This window comes from Phocoena sinus, chromosome 8 (assembly GCF_008692025.1).
Source record: "Phocoena sinus isolate mPhoSin1 chromosome 8, mPhoSin1.pri, whole genome shotgun sequence".
NCBI classification, from domain to species: Eukaryota; Metazoa; Chordata; class Mammalia; order Artiodactyla; family Phocoenidae; genus Phocoena; species Phocoena sinus.
In genome coordinates this window covers 109040679-109060462 of record NC_045770.1, presented here as the reverse complement: position 1 = coordinate 109060462, position 19784 = coordinate 109040679, and the positions used below count along the sequence as shown (strand labels likewise).

At 67.6% G+C, this 19784-nt stretch overlaps 2 protein-coding genes across 6 annotated transcripts in view; one reads left to right on the top strand and one right to left on the bottom strand.

Moving 5' to 3' along the window:
- The window catches only part of LSP1 (lymphocyte specific protein 1), a 36762-nt gene extending 20298 nt beyond the window's left edge, over positions 1–16464 (top strand). For 4 of the 5 annotated variants that reach the window (XM_032639153.1, XM_032639154.1, XM_032639151.1 and 1 more), the window contains exons 2-11: positions 6006–6128; positions 7156–7323; positions 9025–9244; positions 9569–9658; positions 9907–9950; positions 10122–10203; positions 10942–11076; positions 11415–11492; positions 11643–11745; positions 15761–16464. In XM_032639153.1, the coding sequence (XP_032495044.1) occupies positions 6006–6128; positions 7156–7323; positions 9025–9244; positions 9569–9658; positions 9907–9950; positions 10122–10203; positions 10942–11076; positions 11415–11492; positions 11643–11732 (1030 nt within the window). In that variant the 3' untranslated portion in view covers positions 11733–11745; positions 15761–16464. The remainder of the gene's footprint in view (positions 1–6005; positions 6129–7155; positions 7324–9024; positions 9245–9568; positions 9659–9906; positions 9951–10121; positions 10204–10941; positions 11077–11414; positions 11493–11642; positions 11746–15760) is intronic. The other variant, XM_032639152.1, reaches the window with a different exon arrangement.
- On the bottom strand, positions 13273–14628 carry LOC116758428 (proline-rich protein 33-like). The gene has a single exon (XM_032641235.1). It carries the CDS (start codon positions 14626–14628, stop codon positions 13273–13275), a length of 1356 nt encoding a protein of 451 aa, XP_032497126.1.
- Positions 16465–19784: the final 3320 nt, after the last annotated feature.

Below are 19784 nucleotides of genomic sequence, written 5' to 3'. Positions count from 1 at the left end.
GAGCTGGCTGGAAAGTCGTGCAGGAGGGGGTCGTTGCCTTTGGGGGCTCTGGGCAGGGCAGCTAGGGGTTTCCCTGAATGAGACGCCCCCAAGAGCTGCCCCACTGGGAGAAGACGAAGGGGTGCTGGGCACGGAGGCCACACCGTGATGCGGAGATTCGGCCCCGTCTTCTGTGAGACGGGGGCGGTGCCCCCTAGGGGCAGGAGGCAGTGACGGCGGCGGGGTGGGGTCTGGGCTGACGCACTGCTGATGGACAGGCCCCACCCACAGGCTGCTCTGGCCGCTGCCCCGGGGCCACTGGCCCAGGTCCCAGAGCCCTCCCCTCCCTCGGGACTGGGGAGCAGCTGCGGTCCTGGGGGGGCAGGACGCTCTGCCCTTCATCTCTGGGCCGCCCTAGGGTGCTGTAGCCTCGGGGCGCATGAACCCCTGCAGGGCTGGCCTCTCTCCTGCCAGCTTCGGGCTCCCAGAGGCCGTGGCTGTGCCACCTCCCCCAGGCTCCAGCCTGGTGCCCTGGAGACACAGCCGCCCTGGCCCGCGCCCTTTGGGGCGCCGTCCTCTCTGCGGTTGTGGGGAAAGCCAGCTTTGCAGGTAGATGTCCCCTCATCCAGGGAGGCTTCCCGCACGTGACCTGCTCACGTGGCCAAGAGGGACATGGGGCAGGGTGCGGGCCGGGCCTCCCCTGCTGGGACTGCAGCCTCCTTCTTGGGGACACAGGTCTGCCGGCAGTGCCAGCCGTGGGGAAGCGGGAGCTGGGCCCGCCTCAGGGGGTGGTCTCAGTTCTCTCCCTGCCCAGTGGGTCAGCACCCCTTTTAACGGCTGGGGAGCTTGAGGCTGGGCCTGAGGTCTCACCCTGCAGAGGAGGGTCAGGGAGACAGTACAGAGCCACAGCCTGGCACGCCCGGCCTCTCCTCCCTGGAGCGCCTGGACTGCTTCCCAGGCCCAGCAGCGGCCCCTCCCTGGGCAGCCTGGGCCCTCCCTCCTGCCGGGGTGACTGACAGCCATCCCTCCTGCCCCTCCACGCCCCTTCCCTGCGGGCCTCATCGGGTCACCCCGAGGATGGCAACGGGCTCCCCACCTCAGGTCCCCTCCAATCACCCTCCCCCCTGCTCGGAAACTTCGGTCTCCCCCAGACCCACAGCTTAGCCTCTGCACCCCATCTTCCCGGGTCCTTCTCTGCCCCTGAGTCCTGCCCTACAGGACTTTGGAAGAGCTGGCACTCCCGCACCCCCAGTAGAGGGGGACCCCGAGGCCCCCAGTGGAGGCTGACCGTGCAGGCTGGGCCTCAGCCATAAACCCTGTGACCGCCCCCCTGGACAGCAGGCCCTGGAGGTGCCCTGCAGGGCGGGGAGGGGCCGGAGGGAGGGAAACCAGAGGGAACCTCTGGCCTAGAGCCCCTAGGGGCTTGGTGCCCCCCAGCCTTTCCCTCTCGGGGGTCCCCATGGCTCCCTTAGAGGTTATTCATCCCCAGGTGAGCCGGGGCCCCTCCCCACCTGCCATTCCTTCCTACTGGCTATCTCCCCGAGGTCTCCACGCACCCCGCACGTCCAAGCTCAACTCAGTGACCCCCCCCACAAGGCTGACCCCTCCCAGGTTCCTACCTCTCCCCTCCTGGGGAGTTCTGGAGGCCTGTCCCTTTGCCCCTGCAGCACCCAGGCTGCAGCTTCCCCCTCCTAACTGTCCCCCACCCCCAGCTGGCATCTCCCCCTTCTCCACATCCCAGCTGGGCCTCCTTCCCAAATGCTGATCTGACGGCACCTGTGCTGGCATGGGCTCGCCCGGGGACACCCCACGGGGGAGGCGGGGCACCACTCGGAGCTCTCCCTCCCGCTGGCCCTGCCTCTGCTCTTGCCCTCAGCCTCTGAGGCTCATCTTTCAGACTCAAGTTCAAGTTCGAATCCTGAGCTTCCCTGGACAGTGGGGTGGGGCTTGCCCTGTGGGGTGTCTCCCTGGCATAAGACACCCAGTGGGGTACAGACACGCCCAGGAAGGCACTGCTGAAGGGGGGTGGGCCGGGAGGGGGGCTGGACCAGTGCCAGGGCAGTCGGGAGGGCAGGGGGGCGGTGGCCAGGTTCCCAGCAGCCGCGGCTCCCGTGCCCACACCCTCTGCCACCCCGCCCACTGCCCACCTGCTCGCTCGGGGCCATCTCTGTGCCTGGCTCACCCCTCACAGCTGCCTCACTGCACGGATGAGTGACAGCCAGCATCCCGGTGCCCGCCGTGGACCCTGCCCCGGGCTGCCTGGGCGGGACCCACGCTGCCCACCAGTGAGGGGCACCCCTTGAGTTGTGGGGCGCGGGTGCTGCCCAGGCACCACTGCCCTCTCCTGAGCTCCCGGCGGGGCCCAGTCTCTGCGCTCGGGGGCTGCTCTAAGCCGAGTTGGTGGGGGGTGCGTGCTGTCCCCCAGCCCCGGAAGCCAGGCTGGGTGGCCTCTCTGGGGCTCGGGCCCCCCCACACCCCGTCCCTGCACGCGTGGGCTCTGTGGTCACTCGAGGCGCCGGTTGCTCTGCAGATGTCCACCTTGGCGTACAAGACCCCAGGGCGGGGGGCACGGGAGGGGACTGGACACCGTGATGGTCACAAGGAGACAGGGGCCCCCTGCTCCGGCTGGGTGACCAGCCCGGCTCCCCAGGCCTCCCAGCCAGCTCCTGCCCGTGGTGTCCAGGGGACAATGGCCAGGAGGGTGCCCTGCAGGTCTCAAGGGGGAAGCTCCCCACTTCTGGCCTGGCCCGCAGGCCGGTCCTCCCTTGGGCTCCGGCCCCCCAGCTGAGCCCCGAAGCTCTTTCCAGAAGGCTGAAAAGCTTTCAGCGCCGAGAAGCAGGTGGGGTGGCCGTGAGCTGCCTGCAGGGGGCAGAGTCGAGACGGGACCGAGGCCTGATGCCCCCTCTGGAGCCACCACAGGGCAGGGGAGGAAGGAGGTTGGGACGGCGGGGAGGGCCAGGCCAGGCCCGGGACTGGCACCGTCGAAGCCTTGGTGGAGACTGGGGGGCTGCGGAGGAAGGAGAGGAGGGGCCCGGTAGGCGGTAGATGTGTTCGGCAGGGGTGGCCCCTGAACTTGGGGAGCCCAACTGAGGACAGGGGGCCATAGCCGGCCCGTTGGGGTCTGTGCACACTCGTGTACCTGGCGGGGCAAGGCGCCACGCTGGAGCGTGACACAGGGAGGGGGGGCGGTGCAGAGCCCATTCAGCAGCCCCTGGGGCTGAACCCTGGGCGCGCCCGGAGCCAGAGCAGACGCAGGAAAGAGATAATTGCATTTGTGCAGGAACACCAAATCCCTCACAGCTGCGCACGGGCTGAGCCAGGGCCACGGGCGGGCCGGCCAGCCGACGCCAGCATCCTGACAGCTCCGCCGAGCGTGCCAAGGGGTCTGGGCCGCCGGCCGGGGGCGCCTTTCCCAGGCCAGAGGCCCCCACCCCACCCCAGGAGAGCCGCCCCCCTCTCAGTTCCCAGAACGAAACCCAGCTGTGGAACAGTGAGGGGGTGAGGTCATGGGAGGGGCCAGGAGGGGCGGCATTACTCACATCCTGGGGCGGGCGGGCGGGAAGGGAGGAGGCCCAGAGGAAAGGGGCTGCGCCGGCTCCGTCCTTGGGCCGCCGGGTCAGGGGCTGGGGGCCAGCGCAGCCTCTCTCAGTGTGGGGCTCTGGCGAGACCCCTACCCTGCTTCCCTGCTCTGGCCCCCCGAGCTCCCTGCCCCTGAGGGCCCGGGGGGTCACGTGCGGACGGCAGGGAGCAGGGTGGCCCTTGCAGGGGCCAGCTCCTCAGGAGTTACGTTCTCAGAAAACATGCCTTGGCCTCTGGCCAGGCGCGTTGTCAGGACGACGGCAGGAAAACACTAAACAGAGTGCTGGGGCCCCCTGGACGGCCCGGGGCCCGGGCTGCCACCTTGCCCTCACCTTGCTCCCCTGCCCGACTCTGTCAGCACATGGACGTCCGTGTGCACAAGGGTGCCTGGTGGGGGGCGTTGGGACCCACGCGTCGAGTGTGGGTGTGTGCGCCCACGTGGGCCTGAGGGTTGGGCTCAGGAGAAAGTGTGTACGTACACGTGTGCATTCCTGCCGCGTGTGCGTGTGAGTGTGTGTGTGCGTGTGAGTGTGTGTGTGCCAGGGAGGCCCACTGTGCGTTGCGCGGTTGAGTTTAGGCCTGCGTGGGGCTTCGCTGGCCGGGACACATCGCCCTACCGGTGGGCTGACCGGGCCGTGTGGCCTCTGAGCTCGGCTGTACCAGTGAAGGGTCCCCGGGGCTTGGGGGAGGGGCCTGGGGGGCAGGAGCTATCGTCCTGAGAGAGGCCCCACCTGGCCCACCCACACATCCCACTGGGGCCCGTGTACACACCCCCACACGTTGGCCAAAAAAATCCCAAACGCCCAACGCAGCCATCGGTGTGTGCAGCTTCGACATGGCAGTGAAAGGGATGCGGTGCCGGTCTCACCCCCTGGAGTGAGACCCCCGGGCGCCCCCAGGCTGCCCCAGGAGAGGCCGTGGGCACCTTCTTTCCCCCCACTGCCCTGCTAGGCTTCTGCCCTCCATCTGGAGGGGCTGTTGGTGCTCATGTGGGGAGGAGCCCTGGACCCTAGGTCCCCAACATCCCCGAGATCACCCCAGGCTCTTCCTCCCCAGACAGGACGTGGCCCCCAGCCCCCAGCCGAGGGCCTGGAGCAGGACGCTGATGGGAGCCAGGTGTGGGGGATTAAGTGGCTCCCTGGGGCCCAGGTGGGGAGGGGGTGGGAGTCAAAGTCGCTTCTGAGGAGCGGCACGGGGCGGGGGGCGGACTGGGGGTGCCGAGGGCTGAGCAGGCTGTTCGGTTTGCGTGGCTGGGGTCCCGTGTGGCTGCCGCGGGGGGAGTGGGCCTCGAGCTGGGGCTATGGAGGGGCCTGGCTTTTGTCTGGGAGGCTCCGAGGAGACCTAGGAGAGATTAGATCATGTGCTGGCACGGCTGCCGAGACCACAGAGCCGGCCCACCCTGGCCAGGGGACGGGGGCCCTGAAGGAGCGGGCTGCGGGGTCAGGCGGGGGACACGGCAGGAAGGGGCTGAGACCCCAGCTCGGGGCAGTGAGCGCTGTAGAACGGAGACCCAGGACCCCTCTCCCGGGCTCTGGGGGAGCTGGGGCGGGCAGGCCGTGCCAGCTGGCCGAGGCCTGCGGTGCCCACCAGATGCCAACAGCCTGAGATCTGCTGGGCCAGGGCCAGGGTCGTCTGGCCCCGGACCCCCGGTCTCAGGCCGACCTTGTGTAGACCCGAGGGAGGAACCCCAGGAAGTGTGGGAGTGAGGTCCCTTGCGCCTGACTCTGCGTGGGCCTCCGTTTCCCCATTGACGGCACAGCCCGGAGAGACTCTGCACAGGGGCCGGGGGCGGGGGTGGTGTTGGGTGAGCTGAGAGGTCAGGTCCCGGCTGAAGGCAAGCCCTTTTCGGGTCCTCCAACAGGGCCGCCGTCTCCCACAGCGCTGTGCTCCTGCGGGGCAGGAAGGATCGCCCCTGCTGGGATGGTCGCGTTAGGGGCATGGCTGCCTAGCTGGGCCGCCTCTGGCCTGACCTCAGCCCAGGCCACCAGCGCCCAAGTGGCCGAGGCTACAGTCACTTGACTCAGGTAGAATGAACGAGTGACCCCAGCTGTCCGGCAGCCACAGCCAGCTCTCCGCACCTCAGCCGGCTCTTCCCGTACCCTCCGGGCCCTGCCTGGGGCCAAAGCTACACTAGCCAGTGTCCTGGCTCTCATGAGGTCCAGGGATCCAGCCTGCTGGAAGGGGATGGAGGGTCTGGTCCCATCCTTGGGGTTTCCCCAGGCCTGTCTGACCCAGGGGCCCCCACATCACCAGGAGGCACGTGGACGCCCAGAGACCAACAGCACCCTGGGACCTCCCCCAACCCGAGCACCCCTTCCCGACCACCCCTCAAGATCTCTGTTCTAAAGATGGGGAAACTGAGGCCTAGAGAGGCCTTGCTGGGGCCTGCTCGGACGGGGGAAGTGGGGTACGGGCCCCGGTGTTGACTCTTTCTCCGTGTCCCTCAGGCTCGCCACTCAGTGGAGCGTGGAAGGAGAGGAGGGTGCCGCCTTGGGGCAGCGCCAGCAGGAGAGGGCCCAGGATGAGGGCGAAGGAGGCCAGTCCCTGGAGCAGCTAGAGCAGGAGAAGCTGTAAGCCGACACTGCCAGCTCACTTGTCCTGCGCCCCTGGGCAGAGGGCTCCCCCGGGGGTCAGGCCCTGGGCTGGAGGCCCCAGAGCAGCTGAGACGAGGAGGGAGGGGCCCAGCCCTGGAACCCGGGCCGGGGGGTGGGGGTGTCCTTAGGGTGTGGGTCGTCACAGCCCCAGGTGCCAGCGGAGTCTACCGGACACCTGGCCGGAGATGTGTGGAGCCACCCGCTACCGGCCAGCCTCCCGGGGTCCTGACTCCGGCCCTGGTCACCCTGCATGGTCCCCCTTGCTTGGACTGACTCTGAGCGCAGCTGTGGGGCCCTGGCCCCCGAGCCCCTTGCCCTAGTCCTTGCCATCTGTGACTCACTGAGGCCACATCCAACTTGGCGGGCCGAGGGCCGGCTTGTTCCCTCCCGGGGCCCGGGAGGCCTCTGTAGCTGGGCTGGGCTGTTTTTCCAATAACGCTCCCCCTCCCCCAGGCCCTGTTTTGTTCCATTTTCTCCGAGTCAGCAGCTCTGGGTGGAGTGGGGTGCTGTAGCGGTCAAGGCCCCTCGGGCCAGGTCCCTAGCCTAGCAGGCAGGGGCTGGGGGCAGGCAGGGACCACTGGACCACAGGCCCGCCGTGGGGTACAGGGCGCAGGGCTCAGGCGGGAGAGCAGAGGGAAACTCGGCACTGACCCGCGGGGACCGTAGGTAGCAGGGGAGAGACACAGCCCAGCATTTGGGGAGCCCCAGGCTGAGCGGGGAGACGTAGCCCTCTTCCTGGGGAGCCCTGGCTTAATAGCGTGTGGCCCAGTCTTGGCCTCAGGTAGCTCCAGTCTGTGGGGGAGGCACAGTCCTGCCCTCAGGGATTCTCTGACAATGGGGGGGGCCTCGGCCCGGCCGTGGGGTGCTGCCCCTGGGGCAGGTGGGGCCTCCCGCACTTGGAGCCCAGGGTGTGTGAGAGAGGGAGGCGCTGTGGACGGGGTGGGGGTGAGGGGTCAGCCCCCTGCCCCGCATCTGGCCCAGCCCTGAGGACCTGCTCTTTCAGCCTCAGCCCGAAGCCCTCGGAGGGCCCTGAACTGGACGAGGACGAGGGTTTCGGCGACTGGTCCCAGAAGCCGGAGCAGCGGCGGCAGCACTGCGGGGCTGGGGAGACCGCGGACGGTGGGGCCCCCCCTCGGGGCGAGAGTCCGGACGGGGGGCAGGAGGAGGACAGGCAAGTGGGGGTCAGAGCGTGGAGGAGGGGTGCTCTGTCCAAGCCCCCTAACCTGTGTCCGAGCGACTCCCTCCGCTCCCGCCACCCCAGCGGCCCCCCAAAATGCCCCCGTGGCCGTAGGGGGGGAAGGAGGAAGAGAACGAGACAGGAGGGCGGCGGCGGGGGTGCTGGTGCCGCGGGTGGGACGGGAGGAATCTCGTTGCTGGGCTCCCCAGGGCCCCGGCCCGTCCAGACCAGCTGCGGCCGCCGGGCGGTTACTCCATCAGCACATCTGCAGCCCACTGACGTCAGGGAGGCCCTGCGCCCCCGCCGCCGCCCCTTCCTCCCCCGGGGCAGCGAGCTCCATTCCCACGGAGGGGAGCAGGTATTTCCAGATGTGCGGCCGCCAGTCGGCCTGGGGGGACAAGCTTTCCAGATGTGCAGGCGCTCTGAACCAGGGCAGGCAGGGGGAGGGGCCCTGGGCTGGGGTCTGCTCTGGAGCCTCACCCACCCCCACCCCGGGGGTCTGAGCCGCTCTCAGCACCCCACAGGCCGGGGTCAGGGGCCCAGCTCCGCTCGGGAGCTCCAGGCTCGGGGCCCTGTAGCCTCGAGGGTCGCCGGAGCCCCTCTTGGCCACCTCCCGTCCCCTCCTAGGTCCCTGAAGCAGCCCCGAGCTCTCTCTAAGACCCCTCCCGTCACTCCACCACCCCTTCCCATCCACGCTCAGAGCCAGCTGCCTGGCCAGGGCCCTGCTCCCGGCGTGGCCCTCTACCCACGGCCGCCCTCCAGGCCTCAGTTTCCCCCATCTGTCTCTGCGTTTCTGAGCTGGGGGCGGGGGGCAGGGGCAGCAGGGTGGCCCGTCCACTGGCGCTGGGATGGCTGCAGCCCTGCCGGTCCTGTTTCCTTTGTCCCCAACTGGCCGTCCAACAGCAGGGGGCACTATAGCTCTTCTGTGGACCCTCCTGCTCTCGCCAGGCCTCCCTGCCCCCCGCACCTGCCTGGCCTCCTGTAGCCCAGCTGAATGGGCCCTCTGTGAGCCTGCCGCTGGCTCGGACCCCGGCCCACCTTGGGTGGTGGTCTGGGTCTTGGCTGGCACTAACACCGAGGGGCCTGAAATCATGGAAAATGCGAGAATTTCCCATCTTCTTCTCCAGGGTCAGTCCCGCTCCAATGCAGAGTCGCGCAGGCTGCCAGCGGCTGGCCTCCCCCGCCCCCCACAGCCAGCCTGGTCAGCCCTGCTCCTCGCGGCTGCGGCCCTCGCTGTGACCCCAGCCCTTGCCTTGTCCCTCAGTTGACCAGCCCCCAGACAAGCCTCAGACCCCACCTAGCTCCCACCTGCCGCCCGGGCCCGCTCGCCCCAACACGGAGCAGGCCAGGAGTAGGGGGCCCAGGCGGCCCCGGCCCCAGGAGGCCAGCTGGCAGGGACACCAACAAGCGAGACACGGGCCGGGGATGGTCCTGAGGGCCTGGAGCCCGGGCCTAGCCTCAGTGTGCGGGGATGGGGCGGTGGGCACTGGTCACATGGCCCTGGGGACAGGGGGCAGGCTCTGAGGTCCTTGGGCTCACTTCCCCAAAGAGGCCGGGGTCTTGAGATTCCTGGGCACTTAACTGGTCTGACCACCCATCTTACAGATGGGGAAACTGAGGCTTGGAAACGGGAGGGCACTCGAAGTGATCAAATGACCTTCGATCTCTTGGATTGCCTCCCCCTCCCCGCCACAGGCCCTGCCAGCACACCTTTGGGAGCCAGGGTGGCGACGAGCTGACCCCAGCCGGGGTCTGTCTGGAGGAGCTGCGTCTGAGCCCCGACTCAGAGCCCCAGGAGGGGCCAGGAACAGAGGACACAGAGCCCAAAGGCCCCGAGGGAGCCGTCCAGGGAAGCCCAGGGCTGGCGGAGACCAAGGAGGCAGAGGATGAGCAGCTACCGGTGGCTCCCCTAAGGGTCTGGGCACACCCTGGCCCCCGGGCTCCTCTGTCTCTGCTTCCTGCATGCCCTGCGGGCCTCGTGGGATGGGCCCGGAGGGAGCCAGCAGCCCCGCAGTCTCAGAGGGTGGTGGGGCTGGTGACCCTGCCAGATGGAACAACGCTTTCCCGGACTCACCAGTTCCTGCCGCCAAGAGTTCCAGAACCAGAGAATGGCAGGGCGGGAAAGGACCTGAGGCCCAGGGAGGGGAAGGTGTTTCCTTCAACCAGTCCCGGGTGGGGCAGGAGGGGTGCAAAGGGGGCGATCATTCAGACCCCGTAACCGCAGACGTTCTGTTCCCAGCACCAGAGATGCCAGCGGCGCGGGACGCCCAGCCCCTTGGTCTTGGAGGGGACGGACCCGGGCTCGCCTCCCCTGAGCCCCAGCACCAAAGTAGGTTAAGCCCCAAAGCCTAGTCCTCTGTCCCGGACTCATGACCAATGACGGTCCCAGAGAGGCAGCCACAGGGCAGCTCCAGGACAGGAGCACGGCCTCCTCCTTCTCTGCCAGGATGGCTCTCAGCAGAGCCTTGTGAAACGCATAAACTGGGCAATGGGACTGGTGGGTGGGAGCAGCTGGGAGGGGTGGGCTGGGGGCCTTCCTCTGGCTTCGGAGGCTCAGTCTCCGCCCGCCCTCCACAGCTCAGCGACAGAACTGAGTCCCTGCACCGCTCCATTCAGAAGAGGTATGTCTGGTTGCTTCCCAGGCAGGACTCGGGGATCTCCAAGGGAGGGTTGAAGAGGGGACCCTACTGGAGTGGAGATCTGGGGGCCCGAGAAAGCTCCGGTAGGAGCTCAGGGTGGGCACAGAAGCTGAGTGAGGGGGCCTGGGCCATGACCCTTCTCCTCTCCTCCAGTAACAGCATGAAGAAGTCCCAGCCAGCCCTGCCCATCTCCACGATTGAAGACAGGCTGGAGCAGTACACGCAGGCCATCGAGGTGCGCACAGGCCCCTCCGCTTCTGCAGGGCCTCCTCCATACCTGCACCCAGTGTCTCTCCAGCCAACCAACTCCTGTCCTTTCACCTGTACTCTTCCATCCAGCCAACGCCCTTTATCCAACCAACCCACTCCATCCAACCAGGGTCCTTCCATTGATCCTACACGCCCCCACGTCCAACTAACTAACACCCTTTTATTCAACTAACACTCTTCCATCCAATCTACACCCCTCCATCCAACCAACACCCCTCCATCCTATCAAGGTCTTTCCACTCAGTCAATGTCCTTTCGTCCAACCACTATTTTTTGTCTGACCGGTGTTCCTCTACACAGCCAACGCCACTCCCTCCAACCAACACCCCTCCATCCACTTTCATCCAATTAGCTCCCCTCCATCCAACCATCATCATTCCATCCAACCAACACCCTTCCGTTCAACCCCTGCTCCTCCGACCCTGTGCCAGGGGCAGCACGAGGACAGCCCCACATTTGTCTCATATCTCCCCCATCACCTGGGCTCTGCAGAGCAAGGGGGGTGTCTCACAAGTACACCGAGGGGAGGAAGACACGTTTTTCCAGAGCGCCTTCCTCCAGCCCTGCGTTGGATAAGCAGTCCTGGGGGAATGCAACCATACAGAGGACATCATCTGTGTGCCGAAGCGGCTCACACAGGCCTCTCTGATGGGTTCCATGTGGCTGTCCAGTAAAGTGGTCCTGGGCTCTGTCTCCTCTGCAGACCTCTGGCCGGACCCCAAAGCTAGCCCGCCAGCCGTCCATCGAGCTGCCCAGCATGGCCGTGGCGAGCACCAAGAGTCGCTGGGAGACGGGAGAGGTGCAGGCTCAGTCCTCCGCCAAGTCCCCCGCCTGCAAGGTAGGCTCCCATCCCGGGGCACGGCTGGGCTCCCTCTGGAAGGCTAACGTGAAACTGTCCAGGCTGAAGTATGGGCAGAGGGCACTGTGGTGCATGGGGGATGGGGTCTCCGCCAGGCTGGCTCCTGTGGAGGGCTGCGTGGGAAGGCTGCTGGGCCAGGTGAAGATGGACCATGTCACCTTCCCTTCCCGGCCTCTTCCCCTGGACTGTCACCCAAGGAGGCAGGTGTGCGGGCCCCGGGGCCTTGGCCCTGTGAGGCCAGGCAGGAGAAGTGACCAGGGCTCCAAGCCCCCAAGTCAGGGCTCTGCCCCTGTGACGTGGCCGCCTTCTGCCCCCAGGATATTGTAGCTGGAGACCTGAGCAAGAGGAACCTCTGGGAGCAGAAAGGAAGCCCCAAGGCTTCGCCGATGCTTAAGGTAGAGTCGGAATGTGACTGATGCGGGAGGGCGGGTCCAGCGGGTGAGGGGAAGGAGAGCTGCCCTCAGCGCACCTTGGGGGGCTTCCAAGAGGCAGCGCCATCTCCCTCTGCGCCTCTCACCTTTGCTCTCCACCTCCTTCCCCGACAGAGCACCCCGTCTGCGAAGAGGTACAAGTTTGTGGCCACTGGACACGGGAAGTACGAGAAGGTGCTCGTGGACGAGGGCTCGGCGCCCTAGGCCATCCTTCTCGGTGAGTCGGGGGCGGCGGCCAGAGCACGACGTGTCGTGGGCAGAATTCGCCGCTCTGGGTGCGTGGTGGCAGGGACCGCGAGGTGACACGTGAGGGCTGAATGCCCGGCCTCAGAGCTGGCCACAGCCCGTCTCTGCTGGTCCTCCAGTCCACAGACTCGTGCCCCCTCCCACCCCACCATCCCCTGGCTCCTGCCCTGCTCCCGTAGCCCACAGGGAAGCGCAGACTCCCTGCTGGGAGGAGGCCCCCATCTCCCAGCCGGGCTCCTCGGGCAGGTGAGCCCGGCCCGGCCACCACAGGGTGAGCGTGGCAGGAGGGGGTTGACAGGGAGCCCCGGGAGCTCAGGTTCCCACCTGGCAGTGGGCCGTGAGGGTTTCAAAGGAGCCAGAACCTTGTCCTCGCCCTCCTGCCCCAGTGAGGAGCCGCTCCCGTCTCCACCGCCCACCCCGGCACCTGGTGAAGAGTCAGAAAGGTGACCCGCTGCCATGGTTACGGTTACGCACACTTTTATTAGTGGCCTGGGTCCCAGGATCTGTTTACAGCATCCATCATGTCCCCTCCTGACGGCTTCCTCCCCTTCTGAGTCCTGCTCCGGGGGCTGCGGCTGGAGCTTCCCCCCAGCACCTCCGTGTCCCCCTTGTATCACGGCTGCCCTGTCTGGGCCCCAGCGCTTGTCCCGAGTCAGACCCCAGCCGAGTGCAGACTGGGGGTCCCCATCGCTGCCCCCTCTGGGCCACAGCCCCCCCTCCCCCCCCCGCCCCACTTGGCCAGGCTGACTTTGGACCTCCCTCCCCATCCAGCATCTAGGCTGAGACCCCACCACTCTGTCTCCCATCAGCGAGTCCCCCTCAAGCTCTGCACCCAGGCGGGGGGAGCAGAGGTGACAGTGAAGGGGCAGGGGTGTGGGGCCAGCTCCCACCCGGGCCTGGACCTGGCTCCCCGCACCTGTCAGGCCTCCGTCCTCGGGAGGCACGGCTGTCAAGCCGCCGATGCAGCTAACGGAGCCCACGGTGCCTGCGACTGAGTCACCCCAACCACTCCCACTCCGCACGACAGCGTAACTCGTCCCCCCAACCTTTCTCGGCAGAAGGGCGGGGGCCCCAGAATCCTGCTCATCTTGTCAATCGTCAATGCTCATCACCCAGAGCATGTGGGGCGCAGCTGGGCCCTGATCCCCGCCTGCAGCTTCCCTGGACCCAGGCAGGCCCTCCCAGGTCTCGCTGGTGACCACCTCCTGCACTCCTGCCACAAGCCCCGTGCGGACACTCAGGCTGGCGGGTCACGCATGCAGCCCCAGCCTCAGAGCAGACTCGTGTACGGTCTGTCTCCCCAGAAGTCCCCACCCCCCACCCCAACGCAGAGCCCTCCCTGCCCCTCCACGCCATCCAAACCCGCCGCCTCCTTAATCCCAGCTGCTCCCGGCCGCGTCCCACCTCCCACCACGGTCCTTTGTGGCTGCGGCTTCCCAGCTGGACCCTCAGCCCCTCTTCTGTCCACCCCACGGTCCTGGGGTCCCCCCCTGGCCATTCACTGGAGCCTCCAGCCAGCTGCTGAACGATTGAAGTTCTTGGGCTGGGGGCTCAGGGCCGGGATGGGGTCGCGCATGGGAGGGGGCTGGGCGGCCACCTCCTGCAGTTTCCGGGCGTTGAAGCGAGGCCAGCAAAGGAAGGGCAGGCGGCTGAGGCCAGGCGGGGCGCGCACCCCATCCCGGGGCCCCACCTGGCCGCCACGGGACTCTGCCACTGACACGCGGCACAGCACTGCGTCCCACATCCTGGAGGACCGTGAGGCGGGGGCCGGCCGGGGCGCCGAGTCAGTGGGGGCTGCCCCTCCCAGCCCCGCGTGCCCCGGGCTCGGCTCTGGCCCCGGGAAGGGGGCCTCTTCCAGCAGCTGCTTCTTGAGGCGTGTCCAGCCGCTGAGCTGGGGCTTGGCCGCGACTCTGGGGACAGGGCACGGGTGGGGGCCTGACGGTGGGGCAGGGGATGAGGCCTCTCGGGGGCTGGAGACCTGCTCAGCCTCAGCGGCAGGGCCGGCCGGGGCGGGGTCCTCCCGGTGCCCAGCCTCGGGGGCCACAGAGGCCGGCCTGTAAGGTGAGGGTCCCGGTGAGCGGTAGGTGGGGGCAATGGACACCACCGCCCGGCTGCTGGCCTCTCTGGGCCCCGAGGCCTGGAAGCCGGGGGCCGGCCTGGGCACAGAGGGCTCGCCGTGCCGAGGGCTGGCAGCCTGGGCCCTGGCGGGCAGTGAGTGGATGCGGACCACAGGCAGCAGGGGCTGAGCCCCGGGAGGGCGGATGGCTGTGCCCTGGGCCCGGTCGCCAGGCCCACCATCCGGGGCCATTGGGAAGGGCTCAGGTGTCCCGGCCTGCGGGGACGGTGCCCGGCGGAAGTGCACCTGGCTGATGTGGGTGCCCCTCACGGTGGGGCCTGAGACCCGGGCAGAGCCGCAGGGGGACTGGGCGGGTTCTGGCACCGGGGCTGCGAGCCGGGGCCCCGTGGGCTTGGAGTGTGAAGCCAGGCTCCTGAGCGGGGTGAGGCTGATGGAGAACGTGGACCTCTGCAGGGGGGACGCCACGTGGTGGATGACGCGGGTGTGGGGGGAGCAGGGCAGGGTGGCCACCGCCCGTGGCGCCTCCGCGAGCCGCGGGGCCGGGGTCTCCTGGTTATGGCCGGCCTCGCTCACGGGGGATAAGGACGTGCGGAGAGGCCCGGGCGGGGCAGGCGGCCCGGCCCTGCTCGTCCTCTTCCGGGCTGCCTTCCTCAGGAGCTTCTGCAGACGCAGGTTGTCCTTCCCGGGCTTGGTCAGCAGCGGTGGGGGGGGTCCCGGGGGCCCCGGGGGGCACCGGCCAGCCATCTCAGGGGCCACGGAGGCAGCCGAGGTGAGCATCGCTGCACCCTAGGGCGGGCGGGAGGGACAGCCGTGGGCCCAACCCTCCTCCCCACAGGCCGCCTCCCCGCGGGAGGGCACACGGCCCCTAGTCACGCAGAGGCCCCGGGCCCAGAGGGCCTGCAGCCTGACCGTCAGAAGCTCTGCTCCCTCAGCACGTGGCCCCTGCCACGCGCGCTCCAGGCATGAGCGTTTGCACGCCCATGGGGCGGCCCCACCATCATTCCGCTTTAGAAACGAGCCCACGGAGGCCCGAGGTGCTCCGTGGGTGACGGAGGAGGGCTGGGACCTGGCTCCGGGTGCCGCCCGTGTGCACAGTGGGGGCCGGGAGACGCACAGGCGGGCGCCAAGCGGGGGGCACGTGCTGGGCCGGCCGCCGGCGAGGGCAGGAGTGCCCGCCCGCAAGCGTGAGGGCCGCCTTGCTGTCGCCGGCCTGACCACAGGCGCGTCCGCTGCGAGCCAGCGGAGAGGTGGCGGCCAGGGTCTCGGGAAGGCTGCGGCTGCGTCATCCGAGGTAGACGGGGTGGGCGGTGGGAGCGGTTTTCCGCTGAGCTACGCTAAGCGGGATGTCCCCGCAGGCGTCCCGGCGGGGTGGCCCCGGCCAAGCCGCCCGCCCTGGTTTCTGGGCGCTACGTGCTCCCGAGGACGTTGACAAATGGCGGCTGGGCCGAGCCAGGGCCGCCGGCCGGGGGAGGAGGGAGGCCTGGGGGCTGCTGCCATGAGGCCGGCTCTGCCAGGCAGGAGCGTGTCGTCTGCTCGGGAAGGGGCCCGAGGGGTCTGCTGGGGCTCGCTCTGGGCTGCTGCCCGCCTCGGTGAGGGGGGGCCGGGACCCCAGGGTTAGCCTGGGGGCTGTCAGGCCAGCTGGCAAACAGGCAGTAGGCAGCGTCCCTCCACCCTGAATCCCGAGCAGGGCCCAGGGCACCAGAGCGCGGTATCAGGAAGCAGGCTTCCAGGCCGGAGGTGGACACAGGGTTTCGGGGGCTGTCGCAGGGAGGCTGCTCCTCCTGGGCTGGGGGGAGCGGGGGGGGGATGGGCAGGCCAGGGACCCCCAGAGAGAGGCTGCAGGCCCGGACAGGCAGAGCCACGGCCCCTCCTCGGACTGCAGCCTGATGCCCCCCGACCTGTGTTTCAGCTCTCCCAAGACCGCAGCACCGCCGGCGGCACCTCCCGGCTCCCAACCCACGTGCCCAGGGGAGAGGCCGGCCAGATGAACGCCCCCCCGCCCCCCACCGGCCCCGCCGAAGAAGCTGCTTCTCATGGTCTGCCTGGCCCGTGCGCACCCCCGACATCCGTCACCTCTTGCTCCTGGACCCTCCAACCTTTCCCTCTGACCCCCAGCTCTGCCCCTCACAGTTCCGGGAGGAAAGGAACTCTGGCTGTTGGTTGGCAAAAGGACCACCTCCAGAGAAGCTGCAAGCTCCCAGGGAAGGCGCAGCCGGTGCAGAGAGAGGCCACGTGCTGGGGCCTCCGTGTCCAAAGCCACCAGCACCCGCAACAGCACTGGGCCCCCCGCCCCGCCCCGCCCCGCTTGCAGCCCTCCACTTTGTGCAGTAAACTCCCTTTGGCGTCTCCCGTGCTGGCTCTCTGGGGCTCACTGACGGGGGAGGGGCAGGGAGCAGGGCCCATCGGAAAGGCCATCCGCCCTGCACAGTGGTAGGGCCCAGGCCTCTGGCCTTCAGATTTGGACACTGTCCTGTCCAGTAGCCTTCTGTGTGCTAGGCTCTGGGGTCTCTGAGGGTAGTCAGGGTGAATGTGATGGGTGGGGGCTCGGTCGTCCTCTTCCACTGTGGTACTTGCCCCTTGACTGGCCCCTTATAAACTCTACAGCCCCTGAAACACTGTGCACTTCTGGTCTGTGCCCCTAGACTGTGCACCCTTTGAGTACAAGACCCATCTTGGGGTCATCCCTTCCCAGCACCCAGGAGGTGCTCAGTGAAGATTTGGTGGATGGATGGATGAGTGGATGATGGATGATGGCTGGATGCAGGGATGGAGGAAAGGATGGATAGGTATGTGATTGGATGGCTGGCTGGATGGGTGGATGGTCAGGTGGTTGGACAGATGAATGGAAAGATGGATGGATGACTGGATGGAGGCATGGATGGATGGATGGATGGATGACTGGATGGAGGCATGGGTGGATGGATGGAAAGATGGATGGATGACTGGATGGAGGCATGGATGGATGGATGGATGGATGGATGGATGACTGGATGGAGGCATGGATGGATGGATGGATGGATGGATGACTGGATGGAGGCATGGATGGATGGAAAGATGGATGGATGACTGGATGGAGGCATGGATGGATGGATGGATGGATGGATGACTGGATGGAGGCATGGATGGATGGATGGATGGATGGATGGATGGATGACTGGATGGAGGCATGGATGGATGGATGGATGGATGGGTGGATGGTGGGATGGGTGGAAGGATGGATTGGTGTATAAATAGAAAGAGAGGTGTTGAATCCTTGGGTGTTGGGTGGATAGTTAAAGAACAGGTGGATGGGTGGGTCTGCAGAAGGGATGAGAGGTCAGTGGGCAGAAAAGAGTAGACAGGAGAAGAGATGGAGAGGCAGTCAGATCAACGTCTGCCTCACAGAACGGTGGGTGGATGGCTGGTGGGCGGGTGGACACTTGGTGGGGGTGGATGGATGGGCGATGGACGGGGGGAAGGCAGGAGGGAAGGAGGGAGGGAGGGAAACAGACAGTGACGGCGAGGATGTACCTGTGAAAATGGAGGTGCAGTGGGTGGATGGACACGCGTGTGAAGGCGGGGACAGGGTGGGGCTGTCCTCCCGAGCCCACCCCCCACGCCCGGCCTGTGCACAGGTCGAACATGAGGCCCTGCTGCCCTCGGAGTCAGGGGAGCCCCTTCGAAGAGCAGGCCCTCTAGACCTTTGGCATTCGAGGCCTGGGTCTGCTCAGAACCTGTTTTCCAAAGTCTTCGTGGTCAAACTCTTGCTGCCTCCCAAGGGGAGCGTGAACATGGACAGCTCGGAGGTGTTAGAAATCAGCTATGTCACACCTTTGTCGCCCGTGGCCCACTTCTGGGGGTGCATCAGGGCTGTGCTCTGCCAGCTGGGGAGCTTCTCCCAGGGGACGCACCCCTCCTGTCCACCTGGCTGGGTGGGACGTTAGCCGAGGGCAGCAGGCAGAGGCAGCCACATGGCCCACTGGACGGCCAGAGGGGACCAGAGTGGATGGCACTGAGGGGCGAGTGGCGGGTAGGGTGGGCGGTGCCAGGAGAGCAGCCAGCCACTCAGCCCTGATCCAGCACAGCCCCTCTCGGGGACAAGGACACAGGGTCTGTCTCCTCTGCGGTGGTGACAACCGGCCCCTGCCTTGCAGAACCTGGGGGTCAGGGCCTGCCCACCACAGAGGTGGAGAGGCTCAGGGGAGCCATTGCCCGGGTGCTGGCCCTCTGCCCTCCGTTCTGACTGCCTGAGAGGCCCCGCCAGGCACCCTTCTGCTCCCCTGCTGCAGGCACTGGATGCCAGCCCCGCACAGAGCAAAGCTATTACAACTCCCGCAGAAGCCCCCAGGGCGTGTGGGGCAGCAGCAGCGCAGGCGGGGAAAGGCTCATCCCCGAAGCGCCGTGTCAGCAGCTTCTATCTGGGGCCTGGCAGAGCCCGAGCCCGTGGGCCGGGCTGACCGGGAGCTTGGCTGGCACTGGCGCGGGCACCCAGGTCAGCTCAGGGCTACCAGGCGAGGTTCGAGGTTCAAGGTCCCTGGGCCTCGCCACCCTCAACCGTGCACACTGCGGGCCGGGACCAAGATTGAGGGACCCCTGCCCTTCCCCACCACCCTGAGGGTCGCCCCTGCAGAAACCTACAGCCAAATCTTTGGGGGGGACCGGGCCCCCACGGCCTCCCCACGGCTCCCCGGCTCAGCTCAGCTTTGCGGACTTGAGAAGCCCACCCCACTCCTACTGTCCCCGGGTGGAGGCCCTGCCCCAGCAGCCCTCAAATCCTTCCTGGGGTTGAGACCAGTCCCGTGCCTCCACCCCAGGTCTCCAGCCCCCTCCAGCCCCTCAGGGCGGCCCTGCCCTGCCCCCCTCTCCTCCCACCCCAGCCTGGCCTGGCCAGGTGGACCGGGGTGTGGATTACCTGTCGCAGGCCCTCGGCGGCCAGCAGCCCGTCCAGCAGTGCCTGCTCGAGGCTGTCCTGTGGCACCACGGGCCTGGCACCCCGAGGGGTAGGTTGCCGATACCCAAAATAAAATCTGCTCCATCCCTCTGACCTCAGCGCCCTCTCTCTGGCTCAGCTGGCTCACGGGACACTGAGCAGACAGCCACCTTCCTCTGCTGGCCGAGCAGGGCCACTGCAGGGCCACGGAGCGCCCACCTGTGGGTGCAGCCCCCAAGAGCACCCCAGGCCCGTGGGAGGTGTGGCCGGCAGCTCCCAGGAGCGAGACACCCACAGTCGGCGGGGCTGGGTGCACACGGGGCTTCCCAGACTCAGCGCTGCCTGCTGCGCCCTCCCCACGCGTGCACCTGCCACCGCGGGGGCGGGGGTGGTGTGTGACTCTAGCAGAGTGAGGGGACCCAGCCCGGGAAGGGCTGTCAGCTCCCACCGTGAGGACGAGCTGGGCCAGGGCGGCCCCAGCAGCCGCTCGGGGGCCTTTTGCAGAAGTGGCTCTACAGCTGACCCCACGGGACAGAAAGTTGGTCAGAGTCAGCCGAGGGTCGGGCACGCGTGTGGCCGGTCAAACGCTCTCCCATCCGAGGACCTGGACAGGAGGAGGAACTCAGAGTTCGGACAAGGGAGGCGGGAACGGCCCCAGCAGCTCTGGCCTTCGGGGGCTTCCCGCCCCCAGGAGCTCTGGGGAGGGGCTCTGTCCTGCCCACTGGGGGCCCAGGGCTCTGGCTCCCCTTGCTGTGGACGCTGGGCCCACCCTGCCTATCTCGGGTCCCCGTAGCCTTGTCTCCAATGTGTAGAAATTGGATGAGGTGCTGAGAGAAACCTTCCAGAAGGCTCTGGGGACCCAGAGTGGGGCACAGAGCCAGGGGAAGCCCGGGCTGGGGTGTGAGAGCCAGTCGTCCTGACGGCCCTAAGCCTCCAGAAGGCAGGCGCTTCATCTGGGTCTCCTTGGGGCCAAGCCCTGTCCCGCGCTCCAGCCCACCAGCCGTTGCTCTGGATCAGGTCAGCA

Bases quoted from the DNA above. Each gene is read 5' to 3' on its own strand.
- LOC116758428 (XM_032641235.1), bottom strand. From the start codon at position 14,628: ATGCTCACCTCGGCTGCCTCCGTGGCCCCTGAGATGGCTGGCCGGTGC.